General features: G+C 40.8%; 1 protein-coding gene across 1 annotated transcript in view; it reads right to left on the bottom strand.

Moving 5' to 3' along the window:
- Positions 1–17,198, bottom strand: part of CTTNBP2 (cortactin binding protein 2) — an 88,596-nt gene extending 71,398 nt beyond the window's left edge. The window contains exons 1-2 of the mRNA XM_075493390.1: positions 16,996–17,198; positions 4,054–4,161 (exon numbers count right to left, since the gene is read on the bottom strand). Of these exons, the coding sequence (XP_075349505.1) occupies positions 4,054–4,161; positions 16,996–17,064 (177 nt within the window). The 5' untranslated portion in view covers positions 17,065–17,198. The remainder of the gene's footprint in view (positions 1–4,053; positions 4,162–16,995) is intronic.
- Positions 17,199–17,399: the final 201 nt, after the last annotated feature.

Genomic DNA, 17,399 nt, shown 5'->3' with positions numbered 1-17,399 from the left:
GCACTGGAACAATACCCAGTGGACAGACTTAAAATTCCCTAGTTCAATCTTTTCAAAGCACAGTAACAAACTCTGAAGCCTTTCTCCTTTATTCTCATTGGACTGCACCTTTTTGAAACTAAACTTCAAATAAGCAGAAAAAGTTATGCAACATCTTAAAAGTGCTAAAAGAGGAGTTAGTAGCCATCTTCTCTGATACCTACTAGCACCAAGAAAAATTAAACTGAAAGTCATAAAATACAAATTTATTTTATGATACAATGAATATATTGTAAATGAACAGCCAGAAGACAAGCATCTGAAGACAATACAATTCTGAAATCCTGTCAGAAAAGCAATATTACATCAATACTAACTGATACAGGGTACCATTCTGGAGTTTAATTTCTTTCACTAACACCTCAAACTGTGCATAATTTTACAGCTATTTTTTAAATAAGAGAACAAAAAACCCCAGAAGTCACAAAAACACAACACATTCAGAAGATTATTATTTTATATTTCTATGAGATATTAAGTAGTAGAGTTTGCTCCATATATAGGACTTAGTCACAATCCACAAAAACAAAGACATCGTGTTTTCTGCTTAATCCATCAGAACCCAAATAGGCAAATTAACACTTTTACAATATATCCAGAAGCATTAAACTGTAATCCTGAAAATCAAATTTCTAAAATAAGTTAAAATAATTCATTTAAAACAAGATTTTAAAAGTTATTTAAGTGAGAACTCCATAATACATACACTATAAACATGGCATAGGAAAACAAACAAACAAACAAACAAAACTAGTAAGGCACAAGTTCCAACTGCATATCTTATCCAAACAAAACTAGTAAGGCACAAGTTCCAACTGCATATCTTATCCAAAATACTGTTCCTGCTCCCCAGTTCTTACCCCTTAACTCTCTGTCAGAAATCTCTGTTCCATTCCACCAGGGAATACTGTGGATAAGGTGTGGATTGTGATGATATGACATGCATATCAAGAGAAAAAACATTTGGCACTGTGAGAACCATGCTCCTGTAAAAGGCAGCCTGAAAAGAAATCCTACCTGTGGATGTTGAAGGTAGGTGTGGGTTTTTTTACATAACTGGCTTTATAGACAGAGAAAAAACAAATCAGATCTGTCTCAGATCTTCAGTAAAGCACGTGATGTGGCTTCACACAAAATTAGTGAAGTGGGAAACAAGAGAGGTCAGTGTAAGAATTTATACAATGGGAAAAGGACAGACTAACAGATGCATCAAACAGGTCTTGTTAAAACAAGAAACTTCATGCTAGGTGCAGATTAAGAGTAGTACCATGTGCGTCAGTCTTTAATTACATTCAGTATTATCAGTTCTGTTGTGATCAGTCAAGACTGATTCACTTTAATGCCAGAACTTTCCAGGGGAGGTATTTCCAATAGATACATAAGTATTATTTATTGCACAAATTTTACAAATGCTCAGTGAAACCCTGCAAAATGAGTACAGATAAGGGCACACACATTTAGGAATGATGTAGTTAAACTTAAATGATTACAGGGAAAAATCTGAGATGACAACCATAACAATGAAGTTACTTTCTAAAAGAAGATTAAAAGATCCAGTCCTATAGTCTTACAAACAGACCAAGAACATGTAAAACTGTTTAATAAAAATATATACCACAGTGACTGAAAACTGACAGGAAGATCACTTAAGAGGAAAAAACAACACACATATTGTCTAGTATAGGGCTGGAAATTATCAGGCTTTGACCTATCAGACAAATTAGGTTTTGAAACAGCCTGCAGTACTAGTAGGATTAAAAAAAAACAAACCCAAAACCAAAAACCAACCACCTCCCCAAACACACAAACACACACTCACAAACTTTTCTAATTTTGAAACTGAGCCTGATCAGCTTTTGAAATAATAACGTAAGTCTTTTCCCTGATATGAAAACCATTTCCTTCTTGCTTTAAGGATATACAAAGTATGTATGCCAATTTGTTGAAACAAATTAAAGTACCAAATTTCACACAATTCCAATGGAATTCTCTTGTTATTCACTTTTTTAAAAGACCTATATTTGGCTACCTAGTAGCTCATTTTGTGCGCTACTTGGAGACTCCAGCTGCTGATACTGCTGACTTGTGGCTTCCCAAGGAAGAAGCTAGAAGATCTGAAAGTATCGTATTCCAAGATATCAGGCTACAGTTTTTCAGCAGGTATAACTTCCCAGTTTTCCAGTACTAGCACAGCTAACCAGGCAAGTTGCCTGGAAGATCTGAGTTCCACGTGGATTTTGTTTAGAGGATTTTACTACAGAATACAGGAACGGGAAATTGAGATGCAGGAGAATAAAAAACAAAACAAAACCAAACCAGTTTTCAACATTTATATACCTTATGTGAAATTGAGCTCTTTTTTAATATTGATCTATATTAGTCATTAAAAAGCACTGTGTACATACTACCCATTTCAACAGGTGCATGGGAATCTGATGTAGACTTTTCCTCTCCTGGGACTGCACTATCCTGAATGTTTAATGTTTACTGTCATTAAATATGTACTGCATTCTTTTTTTTTTTTTTTAATTCAGTTCAATTTCAATACATCCATTATTTGGTATGTAGTGTGGTAGCCTGTTCATGACTATTTATTAGAGAAAATTATCTGATTATTCTATTTGCATTTCTCCAAAGTTAGAATAGACAAAAAAAAAGATTCTGGATGTGGTATGCACGTTGTTTCCCTTTTACATAAGCTTAACTGGCATTCAGGGAAAATAAAAAGTCCTAGTCCAGGCAAATGAGATGTTAAATTATAAAACAGCTAGATGAAAAGGCAGTACATTTTAACATATGCATATACCTGAAGGCCAAACACCAAATAACTTCAAAGTGCAGTAATCCCCCAGAAACATATAGCTTCCAGTGTCTTATTGTCATTACAAAATGAAAATTGTATTTTATAAGAGAGGTTTATACCTATAAAGTCTTTAGTTATTAATGCAGGTACATCAATGACAGCTACTTTAAAGCTCCATTTGCATCAAGTGATCTGAAGCCAACACAAAACAAATTAAAATTGAATAAAAATGCATTTACAATTGTTACTGTGACATTACAAGGGGAAAATGTTCCCACACTACTTGATAATCATTACACATACTACTAAAAACTAGTATTAGATATATTTTATTACATTGAGGTTTTGCTTTAGGAGACCTTAAAAGGCATAATTTCCCTCTATCCAACTATGAAGCTATAAATATTTTCAAACCATGTAAGGCTGTTTTCCCCACTAAACCTGCAGTCTGTTTGGCAGCTATGTTAAATTTTATTCTGTTCCAGATCAATTTTAAAGTCATTACCATCATAAAAATTTATCATCTTTTGATTAAAACACGGTTTTGTTTGTACATTTCCAGTCAGCTTTCTAAGTTGCCTTTCAGAGTGCAACCTTCTGAAACAGAAAACCAACCTTCACATGTGCCTAAATCTAATCAAGCAAAAATCAGCAAAAATCGGCAAAAATCTAATCAAGTACTTGTGAGTGCTGTTAAGAGTATGTATCCCATATTTCACCTTTTATTGAAAAACAAAAAAAAAGGCAAAACAAAAGACCACCACAAAAACTTTTCCCTAAGTGGATATGACCATTCCATTTTGTCCCTCCTTCCATCTCACAGGAAATGAATGCATTGAATAGACTAGATGCGCAAATATATAGACCATTAGAACAAAAGATGAATGGACTGAATTTTCATTTGAAGTTATTCCTTCTTTCACAAATAACAGACTGTACAATATAAAAGAATTTAAAGAGGAAGTAATTTTGCAGTTTTCGCCCTTATTTCTCTGAAATTTTGTTGGTATTTTATACCAAAATTACATAGAATTACTGAATGGCAACAATTAAACAAGAGCATATTTTGTGATTACTGAGATTTAGTCAACCTAAAACTTTAAAAATCACAATTTACTCTTCCACTAATAATATTCTATGCACAGTATAAAGGAAGTGGCAAAGGAAGACTAAAAGAAAAAAAAGCAAACCACAACAACCCAGTAACTTACCCGCAAGGCTTCAATTACAAGGTCTCGTGCTTCTAGTTCTCCTTCCATTATACTCAAAAGCATTCGCAGTTCTGGCTTGCTCAAGTTATCCACATCAAACTCTTGTTTCTGTAAGAAATAAAACACTGGTGAACACACTGACTGACTGACTGCAATACTTACTGTAGATCTGAAACATGGACATATCAGCGTCCTAATTATGGGTTCCTCAAACATCTATAACTGTCAAAAGTTGAGGTGGCTTTATCTGTAGTATACAAAGTCAAAATTAATATCAAATTGTCTGATTCTTTTTATTTAAAGTGAAGAAAGTAAAAGCCCTCCAGTATGACACTGTTTCAAATCCTATACTGTTGCAAGGAATCGATCCTGCAACGTCTTGTGAATGATGACGGTGAAATGGTAAAGAAACTAACTTTGTGACTAACAGTTCTCATACGCAGCCTCACAGAGACCGAAACAATTCAGCAGACCTGAAACAGCACATCAGGGATGAAGGCAAGAGAGGATGAAAGAACCTAAACCACAGTGCACCTAACCCAGTGTAACCCTGTGCCTTACTTGCAAACAACTACCAAGTCATCACACTATACTGGCCTAAATGTGAATTTTTGAAGCACAACTTGTGAAAAGACTTGAAGTCTTATCTGTATGCTTTATTTGCAGTCCCATTTGTTTGGTTGGAGGGTACAGTTCAGGTTTAAGAAGAACTGATGAACAACAGTTCATAGCAACAATATCTTCTCACTCCACAGTTACCAAGATCAGTGTAGGTCTGACTTCCACCCCTAGCAAGACAGGAGAACGAGTTTATACTGACGATGAAGATCACCAAGCACATGCATAAACGTTGTATGCTCGGAATATCAGTAGGGCTTCTATAAAACCAAATCCACCTCATGAACTGCTATAGTTCTCTAACAATGTCAACAGACACGTGGGTAAAGGGGATCCACTGGACACTAAGATATTTGGATTTTCAAGAAGTTTTGGACAAGGTCCTATATTAAATATTATTACAGAAACTCCTATCCAACAGTATTGGATGAAAAGACACTTCCTGGATAGGAAGCAAACACTATGGGTAACAACCACGTTTCAAGATGGAGCCAGGTAAGCAGCGGGGCACCTCTGGGACCAGCTTTATTCAACTTCTTCATCAATAACCTGGAAAAAGGATAGAGAAGTGGCAGAGACATCTACCTCATGTGGGAGTTGGCACATAATTTCTCACTTACAAGATTAACATCCTCATTTTACCACTATATAAGACCCTGGTAAACCTCATCTCACGTACTGCATAAAGTCCTCATCTAAAGGTATAGAATTGGCCAACTAAAAGGATGAAGAGAAAAGGAGTAACTACTATATGAGGAAAGACTACAAGGCTGGAAGTCTTGATTTTGGAGGTGGGGCAGGGGGAATGTTATTAATATTTACAAAAATCACAAAGGTAGTAGATAAGATTTAAATACAAATCTTTTGTTCACCAATATCCACAACGTTAACACAAGCAGATGCTTAGTGAAACTAGAAGGGGATCATTTTAAGGGAGAGAAAACAATATTTATTCCATGTGCTAGATTCAGCTGACCAGCTTGATTTCCAATACGCTATTCACTGCAAGATAAATACTAGAGTCCTTGCTATGATGTAGATGTGGCTCCTAGCAAAACTCTGAGATGCGGACACTCAGCTATCTTCAGTATGAAGTAATCAGTTGCCAAAGTAGCTGAACTGTGTATCTGGATATACTGTCTGTTTTCCCTGAAGGACGTAAAATCTAAGACTTCAGCTACCCAGGAGCTTAACTTCATTGCAGGAAAATCCAATAAAAATTAAAGCAAGTACCATTTCTGCTTTCTCAAGGCAAGAGGAGGGCAAAACAGTTGTTATTCCCTCAGGCTAGAAGGACGTAGATCAAAACTACCCAAAAGCTATAACTGTATTAGATTTACTCTGTAAATCTAATTTTTACATTGTAGTTAAAACTCACAGAGGTGCACAAATGGCTAGTGAGAACTGTATGCCAGAACTTTAGCTATTTGCATTTGATGTACATTGGATTGAGCTTCTTCATTTATGTGAAAAACATGGATCAACATGAGGAGCAATGATTTCTATTAAGCATAACTTTTGGTGACAGGGCCATCCACTCTAACCAATATTTCTAGGCTGAACAATAGTTATCCTCTATTTTTGCTGCCTGGGTCAGCTATTCCTCTAATCCAAAAGATCAGAGGAACCTCTTGCCCTCCATGCCAATGGATCAAGAAAAACAACTGGTTTCTCTGAAGGCTTTTTCCCAACATACGCTGCAGCAGCCTCTCACAGTGCTCTTCACAATTTTATACAGAGCTCACCAATCTATGGACACATATAAAGTGAAAAGTTACTAAATGTATACAGTTCCTCATGTAACCTAGTGTCAGTAGACTAGATTTTACCTTGTAGGCTGCAGCAGATTTCACTCTCAGCACTTCTAACTATTAAATTTAATTCAGTCAGATAGCCAGACCCACTTAACCACCCTCCTTCTTCTATGAACCACTTCATAGTATCTAATACCTCAAGGACAGCAATTGATTTATTCATATAACTTCCTTTACAATAGAGAAAAACTGTCTCCATTTTTTGGATGGAAAACTGATGCAGAGATATTTTTTCCAAACAACACAGAAAGCAAGTAGTATAAAACACAACATTCAGTAACAGTCTTTTAAGTCTCCATTCAGTGGTTTAACCACTACATTATCATCCCTTTCTAAAATATGCTTGCCTCCTCTGACAAAAAAGGCACCCAAGGTTTCTGATAGACAGGGACAAAGTTAAGAGGGGCATCCACAAAAGTACAGTGCAAAAACCATGATCCTACTCTTTTCTCTATGTCAGTAAATTCAGCTTGTCAGGAGGTATAACACAGGGCAGCTCTTTGTCAAAAGACTGATTGTACATCAGAGGTGAAACTTTTCATTTCTGCAGTCTTCCACAAGACATAAATGAAAACACTCTTACATTCTTAACAAACCAGAGGCATTCTTCAACATATGTGATGCAGTGATGAGCTTTTTTAACTAAGCATCTGATCAAGCAATTAAAGTAAATTTTGCTCAAGTACACATCCTGAACTAGAACATATGAAAAGACAGCAATAACAAGCAATTAAAAGTGCTCTCTGGTAATTTACAGTTAGATATAAATAAACACCAAAAATGTTAACAGAAAGACATACCAACAAGATATGCAACTTAGTTTTTATATTTTTCATTTTAAAAACTTGAAATAAGAACTAGCAAAACCACTTAATATATGAACAGTTCTAGCATATCAGACTAAAAACCCACTTAGCTGAGCATCCTGTCTCCAAAAGCAGCCAATAATGGAAATCAGTACCAGAGCAAGACAAGCACATAGTGGTACTTCCCAGAAATACTCTCCCAGCCTCCAGCAATTTTCAGCTTATTCACATTCTGAGCCAGAAATTGTGATTTTGCATGTAGTAGCCCTTGGCTGACATACCTATTGTGAATTTGCCCTGTTGCTTTTTGAATATCTAGCAATCTCTAGCATTTTTAATTTTAGCATCTACAACATTCCACAGCACAACTACACATTTTAAGAAGAACCACCACCTTTGCTGCCAGTCTGCCATCAGCTACTTTTGTTTGATGCCTTCTGATTTACTAAGCACAGAAAACATAATCTATTATTACCCACACTCTCCATGCTACACATTCTATCAAACAAGTCTTCACATACATACAAGGAGCAAACAAAATTTCCCAGAACTGATGTCCAAAATCAACCAGAAAAGACACACAAACAGAAAAAGTGAAATAAAGAATTTAAGAGCTTTTTGGGATGAAGGAGAAGGGCATCATTTTTCAAGTCTTGTTTATGAATAATTTTGTGCCCACTGAGGCTTTCTTAGCATAACTTTATCCAACAAATTACAAAACTGGAATGACCACTTTTTTCCAGTACTTTAAGGACAGCTTAGATTTGTTCACTATGGATAAGCAACCTTGAATCCCCTCACACAGCGTAAGAGCGTGCATGGCAGTTGCTGATGAAGCTACCACACCTTCTCGCCATGCACATCTCTGAATCAGCACTTGTGGAGCTACAATGTAGCTTACCCTATCTGTATTGAGTTTGCGTGGCAAGGTTTTGGTACGGAGTGGGGGGGCTACAGGGGTGGCTTCTGTGAGAAGCTGCTAGAAGCTTCTCTATGTCTGACAGAGCCAATGCCAGCCAGCTCCAGGACAGACCCGCCACTGGCCAAGGCTGAACGCATCAGCGATGGTGGTAGTGCCTCTGTGATAACATATTTAAGAAGGGGGGGGAAACATGCACAACTGCAGCTGGAGAGAGGAGTGTGAATATGTGAGAGAAACAACTCTGCAGACACAAGGTTAGCGAAGAAGGAGGGAGAGGAGGTGCTCCAGGCACTGGAGCAGAGATTCCCCTGCAGCCTATGGAGGACCCCACACTGGAGCAGGTGGATGCCTGAAGGAGGCTGTGACCCTGTGGGAAGCCCGTGCTGGAGCAGGTTTGCTGGCAGGGCTTGTGCCAGGACTTGCTGGAGCAGTCTGCTCCTGAAGGACTGCACGCCGTGGAAGGGACCCACGCTGGAGCAGTTCATGAAGAACTGCAGCCTGTGGGAAGGACTCACATTGGAAGTTTGTGGAGGACTGTCTCCTGTGGGAGGGACCTCATGCTGGAGCAGGGGAAGAGTGTGAGGAGTCCTCCCTGAGGAGGAGAGAGCAGCAGAGGGGTATGATGAACTGACTGCAACCCCCATTCCTTGTCCCCCTGCGCCGCTGTGGGGGAGGAGGTGGAGAACCCAAGCTTAACTTCACTCCTGAGAAGAAGGGAGGGGTGGGGGGAAAAGTGTTTTTAAGATTTGGGTTTATTTCTCATTACCTTACTCTGATTTGATTGGTAATAAATTAAACTAATTTCCCCAAGCTGAGTCTGTTTTGCTTGTGATGGTAACTAGTGAGTGATCTCCCTGTCCTTACCTCGACCCACAAGCCTTTCGTTATATTTTCTCTCCCCTGTCCAGCTGAGGAGGGGAGGGAAAGAGCAGCTTTGGTGGGCACCTGGCATCCAGCCAGGGTCAACTCACCACAAGATTTAATATATTCTCAAGCATAGTTGTAAAAATATTTTTAAGATTTGAGTAGATAAAGCATATGATGAAATAAAACTATCCTTCCTCTTAAACTGTCCCTGCCATCTTCTGGGGATCAAGATGTCAGTCATGGCAGGCTTGCCTGAAGTTCTTCAGATGGAGCACTGTTTGCCTAAATCATAGAGAAAACTGTTGTTTAGATCTAGAAAAGTAATCTTCCTAACATCTTCCAGTGGAGCAGTAAGTCTTAGATCTCCAAAAAATAAAGACTGTATTAGTAGCTCATGGCTTATGTGTCATCTGGGGTTTAGCTACAATACCTCTGGTAGAGTGCCAAGCTGTAACAATTTAACCAACAATTTAACAACTATGTAACTGAGCCATCCATTATATTGGTTTTATAACAGAGATATATGAATATGTTGCCCCAGGGTGACATTTGGCATACACAACCAAAACACAAGAGAATTTTTTTCTCTACCTCTTTTGGATTTTAAAATGTCTGGTTTATTTGATTTATAAGAATAAAGTACCTGAAAAAGACTACAACTTCAGTCCTCTACGTCTCTAAAATGCCACGTTATTTTTCAGATCAGTTTTGTAAGGGGTGTGTGTTGCCTGGCAGCAAGTGCTCTCACAATAGAGCAAACAGCTAATTAGCTAAAACTCATTCAACTACCTGTGTATGCATCACAAAAAGAGTACAGGCAAAATGATAACCTGCATTGCTAAAGATTAAAAGAAGCTCCACCATGAACCAAAAAGAAGACAAAAGCATCTCTTCTGAACAAGGAAAGGACAACTTAGGACAGCAGTGACCAAACTGGACAGGCATTTTCCTACCTCCATTGTCTTTGGAAAAGATGGAAAGAGGATGAAATTGGAAGGTCACCAAGAGGCACAGGAACAGAAGGGACTCTTTGCTACATGCATAGCTATTTAGAGCAGAGATGGTAAAAGTCTTTAGGGTTAAATTTATTTCACCACCCTCCCTCCAAAAAAAAAAAAAAAAAAAAGTTCTTGTGAGCGATTGGCAGTGCCAATAGTTTGGTTTTGCTGACCTAGCCCAGTTGATAGTACTGGCAACTTCAGGAGCTAAGAGTGCTGTTCATTGTGCTACCACAGCAGCTGTTACAAACTCTGCTGCCTTCAGCAGAAGTCTGAATAGGTGAAGTATAAAAGCCACAGCTTTGTACTTTCCCTAAGCAGAACAGAGGCAAAAAACAAGTTAGCTGTGGATTAATCACAAATGACCATGGAAAAGAAGCTCCTTCTTGCTCAAAAAGCAGCTAACATCATAACCTTTTTAAAGGTGGATCTGGGTAATAACCCAGGACTTGGGAAAGAAACCTGTGGAGCATAATTGAGGGCTGAAGTGGTAAGACAGGAGGGGAGAAGTATAAAAATGGTGTACAGGAAAAGACATAGGGAAAAGCTGTCAAAAAAAAAAAAAAAAGAAGTCCTTTCAGAAGGGAAGGGAAAGGTACGTATCTACATTTGTTACGTATTTTATACTGAGTTCCATTAAATACACACAAGAATCCTCTTGAGGATTCACAAAGCAGACTTCCAAGATGTAGTTCTAAAAATAAAAAGGTTTGCTATTACTTATTAGACTATACAAAGTAAACTTTTAATATCACGATGGCCTCACATCTGTCAGACCCATGAAACAACTGCACCAGGGAAAGACAACCATGATTCATACATTTTACAACATCAACTATGTCCCCCAGGTATAACTCATCTGACCAAGTATAAAGATCTGTTTTGACTAATTCTATTTAGTTGCCTACATAGAAGTATCTAGTGTGATTTGAAATGTCCGGGGGATCAGAGATATGTTTTTGGGACAGGTAGATATGATACAGGACTTACGAGAATCATCCATGCTATCTGGGCTGGTAGCAGAAGGCCAGCTAGGACACCCCAGAGTATCACATACGGACCACTAAAGGAAGCCCTCAAGATAGGACTAAGACACCTAAAGGTAGGTGTGAGCTATGTAAGCTAGGTACCTAATGTCCCTTTATTTTCAACAGAGAACTGATCAGCTTAGTCAAAAGAGCCAAGAACACTATTCAGCCACCAGAACTATTTGCTCATGGCTCCACTGACTGTATTGGTAGATTTCCACTGACTGTAATAGAATATTAAACACTGTGCGTACATGTAGACACCTAAATTTAAGTGTCTTGAACCCCATCCATACCTCCAAGAGTCAGCTGCCTAAGTCACTTCACTCAAAAACAGAGAAGCTCACAAACCTCTTTCTAAAACAGGTTATTCCTTCTAACCACTTTCTTCACTCCACCAACTATAAAAGGAAGTTTCAAGACCTAGCTCAACATAAACATGGGTATGTGGTCAAATGAATCCTAACCCTTTTCTAATAAAGAAAACTCTGCAAACAGAGAGAGTATTAAAAGAAGTGGTTATAATATCCACACAGTATTCGTGAATACTTCAGGAAAAACCACAATTTATTGCTTTGGCTGTGGAAGCCTTGTTCTTTAGTCTGAAACTAGGGTAAGAGTCTGTGACCCCATGCTTCTCCAGAAATTATCTGATGCAAAAATACATGTCCATTTCCCACCCCATCCAAGATGAACTTAACTAAGATGTGACCTATAGGAATGTTCTTGACAACAGAAACAAATATGAAGGCAGAGAAATATCTTTCAAGGAAAAGCAATGCTGTGGAACTTGCTCCTCAACTAAGACCGAGTTTCTTGCTGGAGAGGACATCATCTGATGTTAACATCCAGGACTTATATAAAATTTCATACAATCGTATCTGAGGGATCATGAGGGGACTGTGCATGCATTTAATTATGCCCATACGTTAGCTCAATGACTTTTATTGGATTCTTCACCACATGAAGCTACCTGCTTATTCTACCCTCCTCTTCCCCAAGCACAGCTCCCTTGCTTTCTGGGTTTTTCAAAGGTTTTCTTTAAAAGGTGTGGGGGAGGTTTTGTTTAGTTGCTGTGGGTTTTTTTGGCTTGAGCCAACTGCAAAACTTTTAACAGCTTCAACATTAACCATAAATATACCTCAAAACTGGGAAATCTATTTTGGAAACAAAAAAACCAGCCCCCAACCCCTCCAAAATTAGTAAGACACTGACCTTTACACATACCCAACATTGTCATAGCTGTTAAAACATGTTTGCAATCTATTAACAGCCACAAAGGTACTTAGTCATTTTTTATTTCAGTGCAAGTTAGGCAACGAAGTCTTTTTTTATGGATCTAGGCCCACAACCCTTCAATAACCATGTTTAAACTCTTACTTAAATTTAACAGGTAGTTTCTATTCAGAAAGTCGCTTTCAGATAAGTCACTTCTAAGGCAAATAGTATATGATTAGATCCAGATACAGGTACACATTCTTGAAGCTATCTTTATAAGTTTTCCAGAAGCTATCTTTAAGTCTTCCAGAATTTTACACCTTACCCTGTGCTACAATAGAACCAAAAATCAATGCCCAAGGAAGCTTTAATTCACATACCATAGAGGCCGTACCTCTCCCTTAAGCCTACCTGACACTTCCCATTTACATATTCAAGGATTACACAGGTATTGTAAATCAATTGCTCCCTTTCTTGGGTAGGAGTAGGTGCTGAGGCAGACCTCAAACTGTTGTCTTCCTGAGCTCTTTCCTTGCCATCCCAGTTTCCGTCTTCATTCCTATCTTGCTGTATCACCTCTGAGGCCAAAGCAACGCTTACACAAATGAAATCAAAGCAATTGGGAAAACAACAGGACGTACTGCATCCTACAGATTTATACCTCCATGCCACTTTCACACATCTCCAGCTCACAGTGTTGCCCCTCTGTGCTTCACCTTTAATGACAGACAGTGACAAGTCCACATTTGGAAGAGAAAAGAACATTTACAAAGTGGACTACATTCAGTGGCTTTCCTTTCTCATCCCCCAGGACCTTCACAACAAGGGAAGAGAGGCTGTGCTACAGGTCGTGGAGTAGAAGGCACAGAAAAGGCAATGCTGTAGTTTGGGGTAGGGGGAGGAGAGGCAGAAAGGAGGTTGGAAGTATTATCACTGCAAGATGGATCAACACCAATCTCTCATCGCAGAGGAGCAGCAGGACTAAAACAGACAGAAATGTGCTGTCTCTGCATCTCACTTACATCCTGGAACAACACAACAGCATCGTGCATCTGACTGGATGAAAATAACTTCTCTGAACAATAACACTACACTGAGAACTTCTATTCAGATGAGGACAGTGGTAGTTAATCAAAGCCCTTTTGCAAGTGACCATTTTCCAGGATGTAGCCCCTAATTAGAGATATAGTCTTTGCTTTTCAAGGGTTATGGTCTCATTTTTCTGCTACTTGCAATACTTTTCAGATAAGAATCTTTCCAACTGATCTAAATCAGCGTATATAACTGATCTGATCAAACCATTATTTAGCATTTCAGTATATTGACCAGAATGACAGTTCTACTACAAGCATTCTTGCAGATGGATAGACAGTGAATATACCAAGCTAAGCATAAAATCCTACACATCACCACAATGTGTCATGGAATTTCTCTCCATTTATCAGGTTTTTTTAATATTGAGAGTTTTTTCTGTAGTGCAACTGTTCTGTACTGTTATTGACCCACAGCAACCCAGACTGATCCTTTCGGGTATGCACACATCATTCTCAATGAATTTTTGACAGATGAAGACAGCAGCAAAATCCCTACTCACTTTAGAGGAGTCAAGATTCCACTCTACCAATATCCTCTATATGTACAGCTTTACAGACAGCAGAAGGTACTGTCTTTCAGAGAAAAATAACGTTTATGCTTTTGATCACTGGTCAAGCAAAACCAAACCCAGAAATTTTACTCAATAATCTTAGCAAACTTCATGTTGATATAACAGGCTTTTCATAGGCTTTGTTAAAGCTGCACTGAAGCTGTAACGTGTGACAAGCCAGCCCTCTACGCGCAGCAGGCTGATGTTCAATGTTTCAACAAAAAGACTGTCAAATTGGATTATTTCTTGCTATTATATAATCATTATTGGTAGACATTATGCAGATGGAAGTCATTCAAAGATGTTTTAAAATACACACATATGTTTTCTCTCAATTCTAGTCCAAATTGCACCAACACAATTTCACTGGCTTCAGTGCAATCAAGCTGTACAGGTATGAAAAAGGACCAGAACCACTCCCTTGCCATTTTTTCTTGTCATCCTTAACACGATAAAAATACCAATATTTTGTGGGAAAGAAGTGGTGGGCTTACCAAATGCTGTGCTCCATCCAAGGAAACTCAGAATGATAAGACTATCGGCTTTGCTCCTAAATGTAACACACTATAGAACAGTCTAGGCTTTTTCAGTTAAATTCCCTGGTGAATGTAAAAAAAGGAGGGAGGGGACACTTCTTATCCTTTTCTACAGTGCTTCTAAAAGCAGCAAAAAAAGTCTTTTTTTTTCCAGTGATGTTACTGATAGTGTACCAAGATGCAATAACAGCATTTAGTATCAAGAAACCCTACTGTACCATCTGTGTTATACATCTCCTGCTTACACCAAATTTACACATTAACATATTACTATTACAAATACTGTTCTTACAGTTTTTTACTGCACCATTTGTGCAATCAGGATTCTGAGAACTGAAAAAAAAAAAGAAAAAATCTAAAACTGTACTGAAAACAATATTTTGTTATAAGTTGAAGTTTAGCGTGACTTACAAGATAGTCACTTGGATGCTTACTGTCATCCTAAAAGTAAGCAAGATGATCCAATTCATAATTCTGTATCTTGAGCTTAAAGACAGAAAATAAGCTATTCATACTAACCCTTCAAAAGGAATATTGTATAAATATTTTTTTTAATCTTTTCATTGCACAGAGGAATTCTTTTTACTTTCCTGTACCAGAGATAAAAATGAAACAACAATCCAACATTTGTATTGTCAAGGAAAAAAAGATGAAAAGGAATATTAAGTATTTAATGACTGAAGGCAAATTAAAAATAAAAGTAATAATTTTAAAAATATTTTGTTATTGCTTAAGTATAGCTATTACTTTTGTTAGGGAGCAACACACAGGTTACTTCTCAGCATCTCTTCGGTTTTAAAAAAATATTTTAAAAGCAGTGTGCAGTGTAGAGCTATTGCTCCTACCTTCCACAATGAGAACACCAAATTGCTTGAGTGGCTTACACTGCACTGCCTAACAGGACAATATTGGAGTGCTACTTGATTATAAGCTACTCGTTTGAGTTTTTCAAAATGAAACATAAGGCAGTAATAATATGAGTATACTAAATAATTTAGTATAAATATTTTTTAATCAAAACGAGGGCTTTAAAGTACATAATAGTCTGCTTTTATGTATTCTTACCTTAATATTCACTTATGTCATGGTTATGTCATTGTTTTAAAAGACAGTGATGTTATAAATATTCACTGTGTAAGTTTACTTTTTTTAAGTAAAACTCAATTTCCACAACACTGCAGAAGTTAAAACACACAAGGAAGATTAAGTGCACAGTTGGAACAGGGTTTTGGATAAGAATTAGTGCCTGTTTGAAAGAGAACAAAATAATAAAAAAAAATGCCAGCAATAACCTCGATTTCACAGAACTAGTGTCCCCTCCCTTCGGGGGTCATCGCCTTCAGAAACGATCCCAAGCAAAACGTGCACCACAGCGGTTTTACAGCCCTAAACTTTACACGGTGCTACGAGGCCGAGCACTTAGAGCCTGATTTTGGACCTGGCCACCCCGCTCTCACGTCGGCGATTAACACAGGCTGATTAGCCCCGGACCGTGCCCAGGCAGGTTTGACCACGCCAGGTCTGGGATGCGCCGGGCGAGGGAAAGCTGCCGGGCTGAGAGGGGTCTGCCACTGCACGGGTGAGGAGCCGGGGGCCCACCAAAGCAGCAGGCCGCCCGAGGGGAGGAACCCCTGCTCCCCTGCCAGGGGGTCGGGCCGGTGAGCAGGAGAGAGGAGCCCACCGCTCGCCAAGGGGAGCGCAGCCTCCACCCGACACCGTTTTAACCGGCTGGCACCACACCGCGTCCCTCCACCTCCCCAGGCGCCTCACCCACCCGCAGAGAAGACAAGCCGGGAGGGGGTTTCTGCTCGGCTTGTGGGGATATTTTAGGCGGGGAGCCAGGTCCTGCCCCTGGGGCGCAGGCCCGGGGAGTGCAGACGTCTCCACACACCGGCGCTCGGAGCGGGAGGGGAAAGGACGCTGCCCCGGCGCCGAAAACGCCACACGGGAGAAAGGAAGGAGAAAGCAAGCTCCTTGCGGGCCCGCCAAAGGGTTAAAGATCAACATTTCCCCCCACCCTGGTCTGACAGGTCCCACCGCCCCGGCCGCTGTCACCACCTCAGCCCGCCCGAAGAGATGGGGCGCAGCCGCCCTCACCGTGGCAAGCGGCGGGAAAAAGGGGGTGGGTGTGCGAGAGGCGAGACCGCGGAGCGGACCCCTCCTCCGTGCCCCCTCACGGGCGCCGCATGCCGACCCCGCGCCGGGGCAGCGGGAAGGAACAATGGGGGAGAGAACCCGCCGCCCCCGTTGAGGGGAAGGGGGAGGCCGGCAGGGAGGGAGTCCTCGCGCCCCTCTCCCTTCTCCCCGGGGCGGGACGGGGCTCGGCTGCGGGACCCACCGCAGCCGAGCCCCGTCCCGCCCCGGGGGAGAAGGAGGGCGGAGGGACGGAGCGGGGGAGGCAGGTCTCCAAGCACCGCTTCGTCCCATCCCCACAGGGAGCCCTCCTCGCCCCGGCTGGGTCGAACACCCCTCTCCCGCCAAGCCGGTTACCGCTGCGGTGGCCGCTGAGTCCTCCCGTCCGCCAGAGCCCCGCTCGCCGCTCGCGCCCTCCGTCGCCATCTTCCCGCTGTAACGGCTCCGGCGCGGAGAGCGGCGCGGAGCCGAGTGGCGGCAGCCGCCGCTGCCAGGCGCTTAACCCCCTCCCCGCCGGCAGCGAGCCCACCGGGAGCTGGGGCGCTTAACCCCTCCGGCGCCGCGCAGGCGGGGCTGCCGAAACCGAGCCGCCCCTTCGCCGGCCGAGGCGAGCGACTCCCGCCGGCGGGCGCTCGGGTTTCCCCACCCACCCCCTCCCCGTCGGCCATAAGGCGGCCCAGAGCCAGGCGGAGGAGGGGGAGCGGGACTTCGCCGCGGGCTGCCGGCGCGCAGTGGTGGCGGAGGGGAGTGCCCCCACCACC

This window comes from Mycteria americana, chromosome 1, assembly GCF_035582795.1.
Source record: "Mycteria americana isolate JAX WOST 10 ecotype Jacksonville Zoo and Gardens chromosome 1, USCA_MyAme_1.0, whole genome shotgun sequence".
Taxonomy (NCBI): domain Eukaryota; kingdom Metazoa; phylum Chordata; class Aves; order Ciconiiformes; family Ciconiidae; genus Mycteria; species Mycteria americana.
The sequence above is the reverse complement of the archived record's forward strand: the minus strand, read 5'-3'. Positions and strand labels throughout refer to the sequence as shown.